A 19,336-nucleotide genomic window follows, 5' to 3' on the forward strand; every position below is an offset into this window, starting at 1 on the left:
ATTTTATTCAATATCTCAAAATCATATATTGTTAATGATGGAGTACTTTTTGTTGTTCTGAATTATTTCAAAAAATGTAACTTTTCCTTAACATTGTGTTCCATCAATTGTTCTAAAAATAGCGTAACACACAGAATAATTTCATTGTACCATGGGACATTACTTTCATGATTTTACATAATAAACCAATGAACATTGTCATGCGAATCAATTTTCTCAGAAATTATGAGTTGGTTTCTACCTTAAAAGTGTTTAGTGGGTGTGATTTTACTCTTACTCTCAACATCTTTACTAGAGTTTGTTAGTTAGTTTCTCGACATCTGAATAAATAAAGCAGTTTTCTAACCAATGACTTGATACTTTATTGGTCATAGATACAGATACAGAAGATACAGAGACAGAGACCACGAAGTAATCCACATGTTCTAAGCTCGGTGCACAGATTTTAAATCAACGGTTGTAATGGTGACAGCTCAAAACATTTATATTTATAAATACATTGTTATGAAACAATATTTATAATTGCCGTTTGTAAAACAATGAAACCAAAATGAAATTAGGACGAGTAAAGGACACAAAATCAGTAAAATACTCCGCTGGAGTGGTGAGAATAAAAATAATTCATGTCTTTCTGAATTGAAACTTACACATCTGAGTAACAAGCAACATGATCAATATCTTCAAAAAAGTTGTACCCTGTCCACCTCATCAGAAATAATGGGTTATTTCTAATCATCTACTCGGTGAACAACTGAAAGCAAAACCATTATAGAACATCCAGGTAATAACCTATCCAACCGAATATCATATAGTTGCGATTCGATCGTGTATTTACACCAATCCGAATACGAAAGCGCATATAAGGTAAGGTATAGCACAACTTTCATAGTATAAAAATAATGTGTAGTTCCCTGACTCAAAGCTGTGACGTTTTAATAATGAATATTGTGGATGAATAAGTATTTTTGGCCGACTGTGGGCGCTGTAACACAATATGTTCTAGTGTCGTGAAAGCTCAATGCTGAAAACATGGTATTAGAGATACATAGTCGGGACTTATTCTTGTTTTATCTCAAATATAATTTAGTGATTTATCCAAAATTGCGGTCACGATAAGATATTGAAAAAAGTATATAAACATCCTTTTATTAGCTGAAACAAAAGTTTCAAACAGAATATGTGAAAACATGTGTATGCCCTTGAGTTGTGTCAGTTTTCCAACCCCAAACTACTGCATATCTATTTGTAAAATGTAATTTTATAGCTGTTTTACCAGACCAGTGTAGTTATGTAAAAAAACTGTCCTTGCATGGCATGTACATTCAGTACACGCAATTTCTTCCGAGTCGAACTGAACCAGCCATACTTACTACACGTGGCGTAGGCTATACAACAGATCTAGAAAATCAATTCATACGAACCAATAAAAAACACGCACAAAAAAAACATAAAGATGGCCAGTATCTGGCTTTTATTCTATTGCGTTTCCGATTAAACGTATATTTTACTTCAACGTATATATATTCATTCTGCAGAAAAAGTAATCCGATGGAGTATACAGAATGTTATGGAAGATTTACCATACAAATTTCTTAAATTTTTTTTACAAAATAGTGCACATGGGAAAATAGTGTAATAAAGTATATTTTTTGAAGGAATGAATTGATGTTTATGTACTATGCGCCCTCTATCTCAGTTGGGGGAGACCCAAGTTTGCTCTCGATTACAGCACTGATAATTGCTTATGATGTGACACGAGTGAAAATATCTTTTTATTTTTTTTTCCATAAAAGTAAGATTATGACGATGCGTGTCTGATAAACAAGTGAATAGAAATGGCAAAACCGGCAAAATAATCGATAAACCTAATTAAAGGTTTTCAAGGAGAGCACCAATATTTGAAACTTTGAATTACACATATAAAAATGTATTATCCACCGTTTGGACATACAGTGGTTGAGGATTATTAGAAAGTCAGTTAGCAAGATAAATTGCAATTCAACACTTACAGTTTTGAATAAACTAATACCAAGCGGCTATAATTCAGATAGCAATTATGACAAATAGTAAATTTTGTAAGGCTGCCGTGTAGTCGCGAGTTTTGGGTTGGCAAAACATGATGCGCTGCTGCCGGCACAAACGTCGTAGCCAATTTCGTAGCCATACCTTGCGCCATGTTTGGTTATAAATGTTGCCGTAACAACGTTTTTACATTGACTTTTAGCTCCCGAATCATATGCACACTCAGCTAATTGTAATTAATTCACCGATATTTTCTATATTCGGCTGTCATCTTGAATCGAGCCCGAGCCCAAGAAGACAAATTGGGAATTACGCATAGAACTTAAAACATTTTCCATGACCTTTGCTGAACTCCTGAACGGAATAGCGACAGCCTAAAACGAAAATAAAAAAACCAAACATGAGCATGTTCAATCACGCCATGCGCACCCTAGTTTTAAGAGTGTTACTCCAGACAAAAACACCTCAATCACAATTAATCAATTACAAGTATCTAGGTGTGACACGTTATGCAGATATAATTATTTGTTTAGTCTTTACCGTATGTCGTAGTTCACAAAAAATACTACGTCTAATATAAGATAATAAAAGAAGATTCACAACATGTTCGAGTTATGCAAACCCCTACTTCACGATTGCCATGATTTGTTTTTCAGTGGGGGGGAGGCTAGTCACATACTAATGTATATGTATTTTTGATCTAAAAATTATTTTTAGAATGATTGTGAAAGTACGGATTTGGTATATATATATAGGTTAGATCACGGTCCTAGGTGACTATAAGAATTTGAACGAGGGCCGTAGGCCCGAGTAATAATTCTCATAGTCATCAAGGGGCGTGATCTAACCGACTTAGCACTGGCCAATCAGCCCGAGAAAAGATTCGTATTAGCCAATCAATGATGACATTTAGACAGCAATCAAACTTGTGAAATAACATTTTAGTACATTATGTTACATTTTGTCAAAATGTTGCAACGATGGCCTACGTGCTGCCAGTAGTGTCAGTTGAATCGAGCGTAACTTAATGGATACTTTGTATCTGATCTTTCTGTTATAAATAAATTGTAGCGATGAAAATCCGTTTTTTTCAGCCGTGATCTAAGTGAATTCGTGGTGAAATAGAACCTCACTTTATCGCGACTCTGATTGGTCGAGGGCTGTTGGCCGTGTGCTAATCTCTGTTATTTATTTTTTAATAATACTATGTACTGTAATAATAATACAATGTGCTGTAATAGTAACACTATGTGCTGTAATAATAATACTATGTACTGAAATAATAATACTATGTACTGTAATAATAATACTATGTACTGTAATAATAATACAATGTGCTGTAATAGTAACACTATGTGCTGTAATAATAATAATACTATGTACTGAAATAATAATACTATGTACTGTAATAATAATACTATGTACTGTAATAATAATACAATGTGCTGAAATAACAATATTATGTACTGTAATAATAATACAATATGTTGTAATAATAATACTATGTACTGTAATAATAATACAATGTGCTGTAATAATAATATTATGCGCTGTAATAATACTATGTACTATAATAATAATAAAATATGCTGTAATAATAATACTATGTACTGTAATAATAATACAATGTGCTGTAATAATAATATTATGTGCTGTAATAATACTATGTACTATAATAATAATAAAATATGCTGTAATAATAATACAATGTGCTGAAATAACAATACTATGTACTGTAATAATAATAAAATATGCTGTAATAATAATAATACTATGTACTGTAATAATAATACTATGTACTGTAATAATAATAATACAATGTGCTGAAATAACAATACTATGTACTGTAATAATAATACAATGTGCTGTAATAATAATACAATATGATGTAATAATAATACAATCTGCTGTAATAATAATACAATGTGCTGTAATAATAATACAATAAAAGTCGCTCATGTTATATATGTATATATTTACAGTATTATAATTTTTCGAGGTATTTCATTATATTTTCCCATTTGTTAACAAATATTTCGTGTTTGTTATATTATTCTGCGATCGATTTTTCTAGGTTAAAGGTTTGTTTTACTCTTTCAATGAATAAGTTTAAGTTCGGTTTAGAATTATTGAATCTCGCAATATATAATTCGTATTTCCTAAGTAGAATTAAGTTCTTCCACAGGGCCTGAAAGTTACTTTTGCCACCAGAATTAAAGATTACCTCTTTTTTACAAATATTGTATTGAATTTCTGGCTTTCTTCACATTCCCACAGCAAGTGTTTCAAATCTTCTTTTAGGTCACAGTTTTTGCATCTGTCGTCGTCAATTTTCTTATTTTTGTATAAAAAAACATTTGTCGCAAGAATACGATGCTAAATTTTATACTGAAACCCGCGCATTTTTTCGTTGATTGTTATCTGTTTAATTTGTTTCCAGGCTTCCTGCCAGTCAACATCATCTGTATATTGTTTACTAACAAACGTGCTTAATGCAATGGCCTTCTCAAATTTGTAATTTCTTAAAACATTGTAGTAGTCATTACATTTGAATTTGCTATATCGCTTATAGTTTTCGCAAATAAGTCTCGTCTCCTTTGGCGACGTACGCCGTTTTAATGCAGATTTCCATTTTGTAGGGATTGCGGACGTTAAACCATAATATTTAATAAAATCTGATTTGATATTGAATTTAGTCTGGAACTGATTGAATGACAAAACCTCCCCATTCTCATCAGTCAAATCACTTACGTACTTCACCCCGTGGTCAAAACAATTTCGGTAAAATATCGATTTTCCATCAATAAGTACGTACTTATTGTTCCATATTATATGCATCCCTGGCTTAGGTTCGGCAATCTTTTGTGATTTTTGGAACTCTGACCAGTGACTAAGAATTTCACGACAACAAATAGGTATCTTGACTGAGAGCGAGTCAATCGAATAATTACAATTCATAAGCAAGGCCAACCCTCCCAATTTATTAAAATAATGGTTTTGAAAATTAGACCATGATGACTGTGATTCTAATATTCTGTTTATCCACGTTAATTTTAATGCTTTATTCATTAGTTCAAGATCTAAACAGTTAACGCCACCTTGAGAAAAGTGGCCAAGCATGGTATTGTTCTTAATATGATGTTTTTTTCCCTTTTCCACAGAAAATTAAATAGATATGCACCTGCTTCCTTAATACCATTAACTGGTACGGGTATACTATTCATAATGTAAATTAACTGTGAGGCTCCGAAGCATTTGCCCAGTAATGCTTTGCCTTGTGGGGTTAAATCCCTCGATTTCCATATCTGAAGTTTATCTTTCATGTTTTTTAATTTTTGTCCAAAAATTAAGTTTTTCATTTTCGTATTAATCGTGACCTACATACACCCCAAGTACCCTAACGGGACCCAAAGACGGCGATAAGCCCCGTGGAAGCACCCATCCCCCATTCTGATCGCCTACTGGAATTTAAAGTCAAACCGGACTGATTACTAAAATCAGATAAAATGTTTAGGGAAATCTGAATGGATGAGCTGTCTTTAAGTATGAATGTCGTATCGTCTGCATAAGCAGATATTTGTCGCTGGTATCCAGAGGGTAATATAATACCCCTAATACGTTCATTATTTCTAATATGAATTAAAAGTAGTTCTATCGAAACAACAAATAGAGCAGTGGACAGAGGACATCCTTGTCTGACCCCTCTGTGTACCTCAGACCACCCAGTGCTGGCACCTTTGTTCAAAACGCAACTTTGAATGTTTGTATAGAATGTTTGTACCCATTTTATTAATGAAGGCCCAAAATTAAATGCGTCTAAGGCTTTATACATAAATGACCATTCCAATGAATCGAATGCTTTAGTATAGTCAAGAAATTTATGCACGCCAGAAGACAATCACTGATATTTTTCCAAAATCGCAAATAGAATTCGGGCGGAATTCCATCACAGCCGGGGGTTTTATTTTTAGGACTACTCTTAAGAGCTTCAAATAACTCGTCTTTAGTAATTTCTCCTTTGCAGATATTTGATTGCTTGGAATATGGGCAGTTTCAAGGAAGCTATAACTATTCTCATTAATTTCCAAATTTCGTTTGGAATATAAATTCTCGTAAAAATCTTGCAAGGTGTTCGATATTTCTTTGGAGTCTGTAATATCAGTGTCCCCATCCTTAAGTTTGTCAATGGACTTCTTTTTATAGTTATTTTTCTCTAGGTTTGAAAAATATTTATTGCTCTTTTCTCCATATTGATACCAATTTACCCGTGACCGAATAATAGACCCCTGTATTTGTTGCGCAATCAACTTTTCCAGTTCATTTTTCACTTGCTCATATTGCAGCAAAATGCTTTGATCATCAGTACGCTCTTCCAGTTGTTGTAATTTTCTATTTAAGTTGTTCTCGTTGTTACGCAGATTCCTTTGCTTGTTTTTACTATAAATAATGGTTTTCTCCCTGATTTTGAATTTTAAATATTCGAATGTTTGTTGAGCATTGTAACACAAACAGTTACACTCTCTCTGTACTTCAATGATCAAAGCATCAATTTGCACGACATAAATTTCATCGTTTAAAAGGCTATTATTAAACTTCCAAAATCCGGGACCTCTTCCACAATCAGGAATTTCAAAGGTCAGTTTTTGTAACCGTTCTGGGACCAAAAAGTAATCTAATCGTGAACCCGAATTTGACGCCTCCAAGTAAACCGATAATTTGATGGGTTAAATTTTCTATACAAATCAAGTAATTTCAAATTATTCATCAAGCTGTAAATTGTTCCTCTAGCAGGCCCTTTATTATCGATTCAGCTACCGTATTTGTCTATAATCGGGTCGAGGGGGACATTAAAATCTCCTGCAATAATGCAGTCTTTTATCTTCTAGGTAGACTGTGGTATATTCTGGAGCAAAGGTGACTTTTTTATGTAGGCTTACTTTTGAGTCACCACAGCTACTATAAACTATATACTTATTTGCAACTCGGACTAACAGTCCGTATACTTAAATTGCATAATGTCATAGACTGGTCATTGATTTAAAATGCTCTCATGTTACACACAGCGTATAGTCTTGTTTTTTATTCAAAACAAATATGAGGTGTTAAGATAAGGTTGCTATGGTTTCAGATTACTGTATACTATATATACGCCACACAGTGTCCTCATAGTCAGTTGAAATTATTCGAAAGAAGAGACAATCCTGAGTTTTACTTTAGATGACGCAGTAACAGTACATTTTACAGTAGTACTCGTTTATTGTGATAAACCTAATTTATCCTCGAACTAATAAAAAGATGCATACTTGACGTAAGCGTGTGTTAGTTTATTGGAATTTACGCACCTAAACAGTTATGACTGAAAAATCAATAACTGGGGTCAAAATAGCGTGCTCGTTACTTTGCGTTTCATTTCGTGGGTTTATTGACCAAATCGCAACAGTGGCGCAGCAGTAAAAAAAGAGTGATCGACATCTGCTATGTTCACACGGCATCATTCTATCATTCTGCTCCGATTAACAGGAGATTATCTCCAATGCGTTCATACGGTCGGGGCCGAACAAGAGTCGAGATCTGCCATAGATCGATTCAGTTCGGTCAGAGCATAACGGAACAGTGCCCTCTAATAATTAGTGTGAGAAAAAACATGGCTGAAAACGATATTGGTGTCGAGCTTGTGTTGTTTCTTTACATGGCACGATTTTGTTGATCTGGGATAAATAAACACTCACGATCGAGTCTGGTGTTATGATTTAGGTAATACAACATGTAGTATCTCGAATAAACAGGAAACACGGCAGCTGAAATGTGTTACAGCCTATTCTCTAAAGGTTATTGTCATTGTTCAACTGCTGTGATATATGTTACAGTTGTCAATCTAAACCTACTAGGAACATGTCACCTTACCGTGACCGCTTCTACGATTTTTATCTCTGGTGTCTTTAAAAAGTATCTTCAATTTTCATTGGATCTGTTCAGTCCTTCTTTCAAGTTTTTGTCGCATAATTTCGTACGCCATTTTTCTGTTTCCCGTTGACCTGTCAATCTATCGCAGTATTTCCTTACTCTGCAAAATAGATATTAGGGCGCGTACCTCTTCGTCAAATCGGAAATTGCGTGAAGTTACGAACGATATTGTCTCCGCCATAATTGAAATGAGAGGTTACTTCAAGTTGAAGAAGACGATTGAGTGCGTGATTTGGGCTCCGATAGTTGGGCCCTGCGTATACACGGTCGGGGCCATGTCGGAGCTCAACCCTATCGGAGTTCAATCCCGAGGGTTTATTGGAGCCAACTTGGCTCGAGCCGGCTCGAGCCGAACGCGTATACACGGCCATTTTTGCTGGCTCGAGCCGGCTCGAGCCGTAGGGCTCCGATAAAATGCTGTCGATACAGACGTGTCCTGTTCTATAGTTTAGTCTGAACTTTCATTGCCTACTTTACTATCGCAATTGAATATCCTTTACTGCGTGAAACTATAAAACTATTTCGTAATTATTCATGAGATAAATTGAAGTATACTAGTCATCTGACTCATGTACTCATGTTTCTCATTGAATATCACATTTTCTACCTACATGTTATATATTTTCATGACAATTGAAGTTTCTGGAAATTATATTTGTTTTTTTTGTTTTTTAAATAACTTTTTTTGGAATGTTCCAAAATTCCCCATTTTTTAGATTTTTTATAATTTAAAAGAATTAAAATTCCAGTTAAAAATATGAAGTGAGTACTTTCTAGGTACGAGCTAAGTTTATCTCAAGGGCGGACGAGGTTTACTAACTGCTTACCGTGGATTAATAATTATCTCAACAAGCAGTGGGTTCAGAGGAGAAGCGTGTCATGTCAGACAACTACAGTTATCTGATTTGATAGTTTCTCCCTTGGCACCAATCGGTTCCCAACCCATATTGCTTAGAGAATGGTTCTTAAGGGACGTGGTCTCCAAAGACTATGACATTTTCTGGTATATGGTTGTGTGTTTATAACCATAAAGCCAAATGTATCTAGTGTATTAAACGTTGATTTTAACGTATTATTTGTAGACAACGATATTTAGTTCAATGTTCCTCTTTTTTCTGTTTACCACTGAATAAATGTTTCACGACGTGTTTATACGTGTTAACCCCATACTATTATTCAAATCGATGTCTATATATCCAACCGAATATCATACATTATATTATAGCATTATCAATACCATGGATTTTATGTCGTCATTGCAGCAGATTATTCGCGATAATGTATTACATTATTGAGCATCAAGGCCCTGTCCCATGGATATAAATACAATGTTGATTTCGAAAACGAATAAAGAAAAACTATTGAAAAAGAAGAGAAATTGTTAGACAACAAGTATTTAACACCAAAATCGGCATCAAATAAAACGGTTCATAACCAATAACAGCGGATTTCAATATCGAAATCAGACAATATTTTGAAGGCATCGTCGTCTGCTCTGTACGCTAACGCGCGTTCGGGCGAAGCGTTCCATCTAGTACGCACGCTTCTAGATTCCGCGACTGATGCCGCTGTCCTGGTGGTCTCCTGATTAGTTCGTCTTATCGTGTTGATGAAGTGAGGTTAACCGAGGATAATTTATCCAAGCAAATGCGATAAACGAAATGGGGGTACAATGTAATCATAATCATAATCATAATCAAGTTTTATTGCATCCTTAGTTCACATTCTAAAAGGAAGTGAACTTCATCTTCTATTTTATTCTGGGAACACAAATTACAAATTCTTTTTTCAATGGGAGTTTTTGGCTGTGTGTGCCTTCCTTTCTCAATAGCCAAACAATGGTTACTTGTTCGGAAGCGTGACATGCAGACTTGATGTTTTTTCGGAAGACAATTTAAGTATGACTCAAAATTATAAGTGTTTTTGAATTTTGCATATGTTCTTAGTTTTGTGTTTTCTTGATTGACATTCTGTTTCCAAAATGTAATATAGTTTTTTTTTAAAGTCTTATCAATGTTCTTCATATTCAAATCTGTTTTACTAGTTTGAATTCTTGAGTCAATAACTAAATTCTGAACCGATGAACACCATGGTAAATTGAATTTCATTTGTTCATAATATGCTTGTTTTGTAAGACATTTATCTGGAAGCCCTTGTATGCGTAACCAATACTTGATAAGGTTTTTCTTGGTGTCTATTAGTAATGGGAAACAGCCCAACTCTGCCCTACAAGCTAAATTTGCACCAAATTTATTTAGGCCTAGAATATTTCTACAGAATTTCAAATGTAGTTTTTCACTTGTAGTTTTGTCCCATTTGTTTTCATCCAAAACTTCAATTGCCCAAATTTCTGAACCATAAATGAGTACTGGAAGAATACATGTTCTGAACAGATAGATAAATGTTTTACAGTTGCATTCAGGTGGAATGTGTCTTAACATTGCATATAAGGCTCTGTTGGCTTTATCTGCCATGTTTTGTCTGGCTTCAGTAAATTTCCCATTAGACTGCATTGTAACACCTAAGTAATTATAGGAGTTAACACAGTTGATATGATTTCCAAGATATAGGAATTTATCATGTGTTTTTAAACCTCTTTTTCTGAAAATAACAATTTTTGTTTTTGTTAAATTGACACTAAGTTTCCAATTAGAACAATAGTCTGATAAAATATCTAATGCTTTTTGAAGACCAGTGTTTGTTGTGGAAAGTAAAACTAGGTCATCTGCATAGAAGAGTGAGCTAATTTTAGTGTCACTTAGTGAAACATGGTCTATTGAACTATCCTGTAATACATCATTTAAGTCATTAATATAGATGTTAAAAAGCATAGGGCTGATTACACAGCCTTGTTTTACTCCCTTAGTTGTCTCAAAAACAGAAGAAGTCTTGTTTCCAAATCGTATGCAGGCCTTTGTATTTAAGTATATATATTTAATAATATTATAAATTTTCCCGTCTATACCACTGTTCAGAAGTTTGTAAAATAAACCATTTCTCCAGACAGTATCGAAAGCTTTCTGGAAGTCTATGAAACAAGTGTATAATCTTCCATTTTGCTTTAGATACTTATGTACAATTGTTTTTAGGGTGAAAATATGATCCGTGTATGTCTACGAGTACAGAGAGATGAATTTGTTCTGTTTTATTGTACTACAAAATTTGCGAAACGAGATCAACGAAAGACCGACGTGACTTGTATTTCCTCGGCGTCGACTCCCGGTAAATGTAACAGTCCGGGCACAGTTTGTATAAATAAATGAAACTATCCGTGTTCTCAGGTGTGTATCTGTTTATTTTATACAGTGAGATTAAAATCACTGTTGGTCCTCCTTCTAGGATGTGTGATAGGTATTTTTGATGGTTTAAAACCTTTCACTTAGGTAACCGGCGTTCGGTCGTTTCCACGCTAGGCTAACAAAAGACACACACAAGCTTCGTTCATGTTCCCAAAACGATTCTCTGCCTAGTCCCTGGTTTTCACCCGAGACAGCATTAAATCCATCTTTATTTCTTGTCACCCATTAACCAATTACAATCAGTATAAGAGACTCCAAGGCCTTGCCTTCCAACAAACAACCAATCACATGAAAGTCTTACACATCATAATCAATTAATTACTCGTCAAGCTGTCTAGAGAAAACATTTCTATACATTGTCAACGCTAACTAATATTGATGGGGTAATAATCTCGCACTAACATTCCACAAAGATACTACCTTAGTTTAAAATCACAAACAACATTGGTTTAGAATTACAGCTACTGTCTTGTATCTTAAAAACTGCAGAGTCATAAGATGTTTTTGGTTGATTTCGACCAGCTCGCCATCTGGTCTTGTCATTAACATTTATCAGTATATGTCATGGCAACCACTGTCAAACTGACTGAAATATAAATCATGATAGATGGCTAACACCCACTAGCTTTCCGGTCATGTTCGTTCGCCCGCTACGCTACGTTTGGCTTCAAAGTATTCGTCAAATCCCCGCCCTCCCGTGGAATTTAAAATAACTATTACACAGAAAGGACAGTTGCCAATAATATCTACCTTGATTGTTTGAAAACACTAGTGGGATGGGGTAACGATGCAACTACGTACATGTACCCCGGGTACGCACCCCTACGCACAGTCGATCCAGCTGGACCACGGCGGCGATCTAGCGTAGTGGCGGACACCGATGCGGCGTACCAGTCACGGTGTGACGTTCGCTCGGGTGATCACTGTAATGCTACTCCACACCACACATCATTCACTCGCAATGTAAATGAGTTCAATACAATAATATTTAATGGATTAAAACTAGTTTTTTTCTTAGTTTGGCATATGAGATTGTGGAAACAATTTCCAGAAAGACATTTTAAATTATTCAGATTCACGGGCCAGTGACTTTGAAATTATACCGTTCACTGTAGATTTTTCTCCAAATTGTTCCGCTTTTTACAGGCAGCAAATCCACTGGTAATGACAACGCTACAAAATAATAACAATAATGAACTCCCCGACAACCCATAATGGACTTAAGCACACTTTGTGCTCCATATATGTCGCACAAAGTGAGCTTTCGCCCATTATAGGTTGGCGGGTCGTTCATTATTGTTTAAGTAACGACTCGATCGTGTATTTACACCGATCCGATTATGAAAGCGCATGATATGTAAGGTATAGCACAACTTTCATGATATAAAGATAAAGTGTATAGTCTGATTGCTTCCCTTAGTGCCTGACTCAAAGCTATAACTCGCAATGACGTTTTATAAATGAATTTAGTATATGAATAAATATAGATTTTCGGCGGAATGGAGGCGCTGTAACACAAGATGTCCCAGCGTCGTCAAAGCTCAGTGCTGAATACATGGTATAATTCAAACTCACTTAAGGCATTAGAGACACGCATTCGGGACTTATCCTTGATTTATCTAGTATAATTCAGATAGCAATGATGATAAAAATTATATTTTGTAAACTGCCGGCACAAACGTCGTAGCGAAATTCACTGCAAGACTGTCCAGGGCGAGATAAACTGGCGATACCTTCCGCCATGTTTTGTTATTAATGTTGCCATAACAACGTTATTAACATTGTTGCTTGCCAACGGCGCCTGTCGACTTTGTGTTTCCGAATCATATGCACACTCAGCTAATTGCAATTAATTTACCGATATTTTCTATATTCGGCTGTCATCTTGAATTCAGCCCGAGCCTAATCAATTCGATAAATTTAGAAACCTCATTACGCATAAAACCTCACACATTTTCCATGACTTTCGCTGAGCTCCTGAACGTATTAGCGACAGCCTAAAACGAAAATAAAAAACAAACAAACATAAGCATGATCAATCACGCCATGCGTGCCCTTGTTTTAAGAGTGTTACTCTAGACAAAAACAACTCAATCACAATAGATCAATCAATCACAAGTATCTAGGTGTGACAGGTTATGCAGACATAGTTATTTCTTTAATCTTCACGGTTACTCGTAGTTCAAAAAAAAATACTTCCGTCTAAAATAATGAAGATTCACAACAGGTTGGAGTTATGCAAACCCCTGCTTCAAATGTTCAGCCCGATTTGTTTTTCATTTGGGGAATGATTGAGAAACTACGAATTATATTCTCTTTTATCTTCTAGGTTGACTGCGGTATATTCTGGAGCAAAGGTGGCTTTGTTATTTAGATCTACTTTTGAGTCACCAAGGGCGTACCAATGGATACTGTATACTATACAATTGGATATTGTTTCTGATTCATATAGTCGTATTTGAAACCCGGACTAACAATCTGTATACTAAAATTGTATGTCATAGACTGGTCAATGATTTAAAATGTTCTCATCTTACACACATAGTCTTGTTTTTTATTCAAAACAAATATGGGGTGTTAAGATAAGGTTCCTGACAATCCTAATTTTTAATTTATGTTGATATCCCCATCCCCAAGTCAGATGTTAAGCAACACACCAGCTCACTATTTGCAATTATTTGCTTAAGAATAAAGTGGAAATAAAATAACGAGCTTGCAGCATGTAACGCTCATTATATGTATTAACTAACCCCATTGTTCAAAGCTACAGTTATCTGTGATATGATCGTTTCTCGCTAGGCACCAATCGGTTCACGGGGATGTGGACTCCAAAGACTGACATTTTCTGCTATATGGTTGTGTGTTTATAATCATAAAGCCAAATATATCGAGTGTTGATGACTGGTAACGTTGATTTTAACGAATTATTTGTAGACAACGATATTTAGTTCGATGTTCCTCTTTTTTTTCCGTTTACCACTGAATACTTCACGGTGTGTTTAGTCAATCCTCGGGGGTATCCTAATAACAGGGCAAACAACTATTTATGCTGGCTTAATGATTAACTCAAAATCAATGATTGCATACGAGGGGGTTAGTAGCCAGTTCTTTATATATAAGTGTATTATATAAAAGAAATACTGTGCTTAACAAGTAGGACGAGCATCTATTTTATTCAACCCAAAATTTTATCTCAAATCGAAATGATTGAAAACACGTTAGCACTGGTAGTGATGTCCTAAGGCATGTTTATTGGTCGTAAAATGGGACGAATTGTTTTTATGACCTGACCATCTCTGCAAGTTCACTTGCTGAGATATTTGTTGACTGGAAAAACGACTGCCAATCTTACAGTTAAATTAAGAGTGTATGTCCAGGTACACAGCAAACAGTGTTTCTTTCAAAATGTATATCTAATGGAACTTCGAATGTGTTTGACTAGCTAAAGCATACTAACCAATATCTATAAATACGGTAACAGTCATACTCGCCCAGATGGAATTAGAGTTATGTGCATCGTGAAAAAACTGAAAGTCAGAAAATCAATTTAAAATTGACTAGTTTGTCAGGTAGTCTCTAAAAGTAACTAAGCATGCTACTGTTACAGTCTATACATCATATAAAAGTTTAGACATAGACTAATACAGTAGTGTATATGCCATGCAATGTCTGTCTGTCTGTCTGTCTGTCTGTCTGTCTGTCTGTCTGTCTGTCTGTATGTCTGTCTGCCTGCCTGTCTGTCTGTCTGCCTGCCTGTCTGCCTGCCTGTCTGTCTGTCTGTCTGTCTGTCTGTCTGTCTGTCTGTCTGTCTGTCTGTCTGAATTATTAACTGACGGCTTATTTCACTATTGTTGTTTTTGACTATTCCGACTGTTACGAACACTATATGAAATGCTGTTCTAAATAAAAACAATCCCATTGTTCAAACTGCGATTTACTACACCCTTTACCGTTATTCACATTATACTGGCAAACAATAATCATTGCCATGTTTGAAAAAAACAAACAAAATGTAACAATTTACATCAATCATCAAGTTGCAGGTGGACACGTTCTCTGTGGTTTCAACTAAATTTAGAATAATTAATAATTTGGTGGTAGTGTATTGCTCTGTTCACATATTGGCGCCTGGTCACACCAGAATGACTTACAGCAGTCCTATCTCGAGAGTGATCGACATCGATACATACGTGTCCTGTTCTATAGTTTTGCCTGAACTCCCCTCGCCTACTTTACTGTCGCAATTGAATATCAATTACTGTGTAAAACTATTATACAAAAACAGGTATGAATTTTGAACGAAACAAATCTATACAATTCTCGGTAAACAACGTTGATTTACCACGCTCTAATTACCGCCAATCTTCCGAATGTTTTCACATGAAAACAAATGACATTTCCATAGCAATTTGATTATAAAATAACATTTCGTAATTATTCATGACGTAAATTGTAGTGCACTAGTCATCTTAACTCATCTAATCATGTTTCTTTTTGAAGATCACATGTTACCGCCTACATGTTATATATTTTCACGATAATTGAAGTTTCTGGATTTTTTTTTTGTTTTTTTTTTTGTGGTTTTTTCAAATAAAAACATTTTATTGTTTTGATCTGTTCCAAAAATCACCATTTTTTTGGATTTTGTTTTTAATTTAAAAGGACTAAAACTTCACCTAAAAAGTATGAAGTGGACGCTTTCTAGGTACGAGCTGAGTTTATCTCTAGGGCGGTCGGGGTTTACTAACTGCTTACCGTGGATTGATTAATAATTATCTCAACAAGAAGTGGCTTCAGAGGGGAAGCGTTTCATGCCAGAGAACTACAGTTATCTGATTTTCTTTCTTGGCACCAATTAAACGTTGATTTTAACGTATTATTTGTAGACATCGATATTTAGTTCAATGTTCCTCTTTTTTTTCTGTTTACCACTGAATAAATATTTCACGACGTGTTTATACGTGTTAACCTTATTCAAATCGGTATCTATATATCCTACCGAATATCATACAGTAACGACTCGATCGTGTATTTACACCAATCCGAATCTGAAAGCGCATGAAATGTAAGGTATATCACAACTTTCATAATATAAAGATAAAGTGTATAGTCTGATTGCTTCCTTTAGTACCTGACTCAAACCTATAACTCGCAATGACGTTTTATAAATGGATTTAGTATATATGGATAAATATAGATTTTTAGGCCGAATGGGGGGGGGGGGGGAGGCTGTGACACAAGATATTCCAGCGTCGTCAAAGCTCAGTGCTGAACACATGGTATAATCAAAACTTACTTAAGGCGTTAGAGACACCCAGTCGGGACTTATCCTTGGTTTATCTAGTATAATTCAGATAGCAATGATGATAACAATTATGTTTTGTAAACTGCGGTATAGACCGAGAGTTTTAGTTCGGCAAAAACATGTTGCTCTGCTGCCGGCACAAACTTCGTAGCGAAATTCACTGCAAGACCGTTCAGATCCAGATAAACTGGCGATACCTTCCACCATGTTTTGTTATTAACGTTGACATAACAACGATTTTAACATTATTGTTTGTCAACGGCGTCTGTTCACTTTGTGTTTCTAAATAATTTGCACACTCAGCTAATTGCAATTACATTACCGGTATTTTTTATATTGGGCTGCCATCTTGCATCGAGCCCGAGCCTAAGCACCTAGATTTAATTTAGAAACAACATTACGCTTAAAACCTCAAACATTATCCATGACTTTTGCTGAACTTCTGAACGTATTAGCGACAGCCTACAACGAAAATAAAAACAAACAAACATAAGCATGATCAATCACGCCATGCGTGCCCTGGTTTTAAGAGTGTTACTCCAGACAAAAACAACTCAATCACAATAAGCCAATCACTAGTATCTAGGTGTGATAGGTTATGCAGACATAATTATTACCAAACGCTTCAGCGTGGTATTAAGATTTTGTTTTCAGGCTTGGGTGGTACCAAGGTGGAAAATGGTTGCACATATGGGGGGTAATTCCTGGAATTGCAATAGAGAGGGTTCAGGCCGAAATACATATATATAGTGTTTCCATGTTTCGTCTGATATTTCTGTGGTATTCTGCTGATGTAAATAATGCAAGATTTGTTCCGAAATTCAGTGTGTTGTGTGCACTCCAGGGTTATTCGTTTTTTGCTCAAAACACCCCTATTTTTTAATGGCAGAGTCGAATAGTTTCACTCCCACTGGGAAATCTGCATTGTTACTTGAATGAGAGCTAACTAAACACATTTTCCAGACCGGCGAAAGTGTATGCAACAGCCAATTTTAACAGCCTGTCACGTGATTTTAGTCTGAATGTCAACATCAAAAGAGGCTAATCCATTTACGCAGGTATAACTGGGAATAGAATATGTGAGGGATTGTATCAACAGAGATGTGTATAATGAAAAGTAACATCTATCCTTCTTTTGCATCGCTGAGCATTTCTGTTTTAGTATACTGGTTTGAAAATGTTGAATTTGCATGATTTGCAATGTGTGTTTTTTTTACTGAAACTCCCCTATTGATCGAATCCCGGGTTTGAAAGAGAACGGCACACCACGTGATTCGTTTGAATACAATGGTGAAGGCACGCAAGCATGACTTACGTTGTCAGCAGTAGTCGCTGAGCTTCACGCTACAACTTCACTTGTGATGTTGCTTGTTAGCCGTGGATTGAATTAATCTTGATTACCGGTTAAAATGTTGCTTATTTGGCGTTGGTGATCTTTATATGGAACTGGGTAACGTCACCAGCAGAAACCTCCTGGGATTTTGATGTTGATGGTTGCGCCTCCATGGCAATCGCTAATTTTACTGCGGGTGGATCTTCCAAGAGCCCTTCGGGGTTTATAAAACTCATTCAACATACATAAAGTTCTCTCAATCGTAGTAGTCCATGTGATGTACACCTATTATGCCAAACATGTTGCTGAACGATTTTGCCAATGAAAACAAGCCGGTTGGCGATCCACTCCACTAAAAAAAACTAGCAATATGTTTTCGGCTGTTGCCATGGTAGGACATGAACGTGAAGCTAACGTCGGTTTATAACTAAAACCGGGCACCGTATAGTTCGCAAAAAAAAAACATTCAGTCCTTAGAAGTCATTTTATTTTATTGCTAGGACCATGCTTTTCTACCTCCATGCTAGGACGTATGCTGTTGTTAGGGATTGGTCAGTTACTTCGGCCTGGGGGTGGATCAGTAGGGGGGTTACCCGGTTTTTGATTTTGCGAATGGGGGGGGGGGTCACCCTGTTTTCCACAATTCACACACGCGCTTATGCATATATTTTTTTAAATTTTATTTCAGAACAATAGATTAAAAAGTTAATCGTACAAATGTGTTCTTAATAATAACTATTACCCATATTGCCTATAAATTTGTTGATGCAAAAAATGTTATAGGCTAAATATTTTGGGGTTGAAGTTGAAAAATAACTAACAGATTATGCAATGCGGCAAAGCCCCATGCAATTATACAGTTAAGTTTTGAACACATCCCAAGTCCATGTGATATCAGATTATTTTATTTAAAGTCTGAAGTCACCATTGTATAAGATATTTACTGGATTTATCCAATTGTAGCTGGAGACGGAAAAACACAGCAATTAGTACAAAGAGCAGTGACAGTTTTTGTTCAGCATATCAAAAAAGTTAAATGGATTCATGTATATAAATAAATAGTTTTTTTGTTTTTTTAACTTTTAAATATGCATATTTTGCTCTGTAAAATACCAAAATCCAACACAAATTTATACAAAAATCAAAGTGTCCTTTGTTTTCATAAACACAGACTGTGCTTCAGGTGTAAAGCTTTCCTGGTCTATAAGATATGAAAGATATATTAAATCCAAATTAGTTTTCAAACCGCCTAGATTCAAATCCTCTTTTCCTATCTTATAAGGGCGTTTATCAAGTGAGTACTCCACAGCTTTGTTTTTATTTACTATCTTTAGCAGCATAGATTTCCCTACTTCCTGCAGCCTTTTCTGTAGTCGTTTTTTGGCTTTATGCTTCCCCTCCCCTCCTAAGGTG

General features: G+C 35.5%; 1 protein-coding gene across 3 annotated transcripts in view; it reads left to right on the top strand.

Moving 5' to 3' along the window:
• LOC102808514 (uncharacterized) overlaps nucleotides 1-13,821 on the top strand; it is a 30,483-nt gene extending 16,662 nt beyond the window's left edge. For 2 of the 3 annotated variants that reach the window (XR_014930597.1, XM_078005540.2), the window contains one exon: nucleotides 375-661. Coding sequence is in view for 2 of the 3 variants with exons in the window: in XM_078005540.2 (XP_077861666.2) it covers nucleotides 375-415 (41 nt within the window). In the remaining variant the exon portion in view is untranslated. Of the gene's footprint in view, nucleotides 1-374; nucleotides 662-13,614 lie in introns of those variants that run through there. The other variant, XM_085503793.1, reaches the window with a different exon arrangement.
• Nucleotides 13,822-19,336: the final 5,515 nt, after the last annotated feature.

Source organism: Saccoglossus kowalevskii, chromosome 9, assembly GCF_978046115.1.
Source record: "Saccoglossus kowalevskii chromosome 9, keSacKowa6.1, whole genome shotgun sequence".
Classification (NCBI taxonomy): domain Eukaryota; kingdom Metazoa; phylum Hemichordata; class Enteropneusta; family Harrimaniidae; genus Saccoglossus; species Saccoglossus kowalevskii.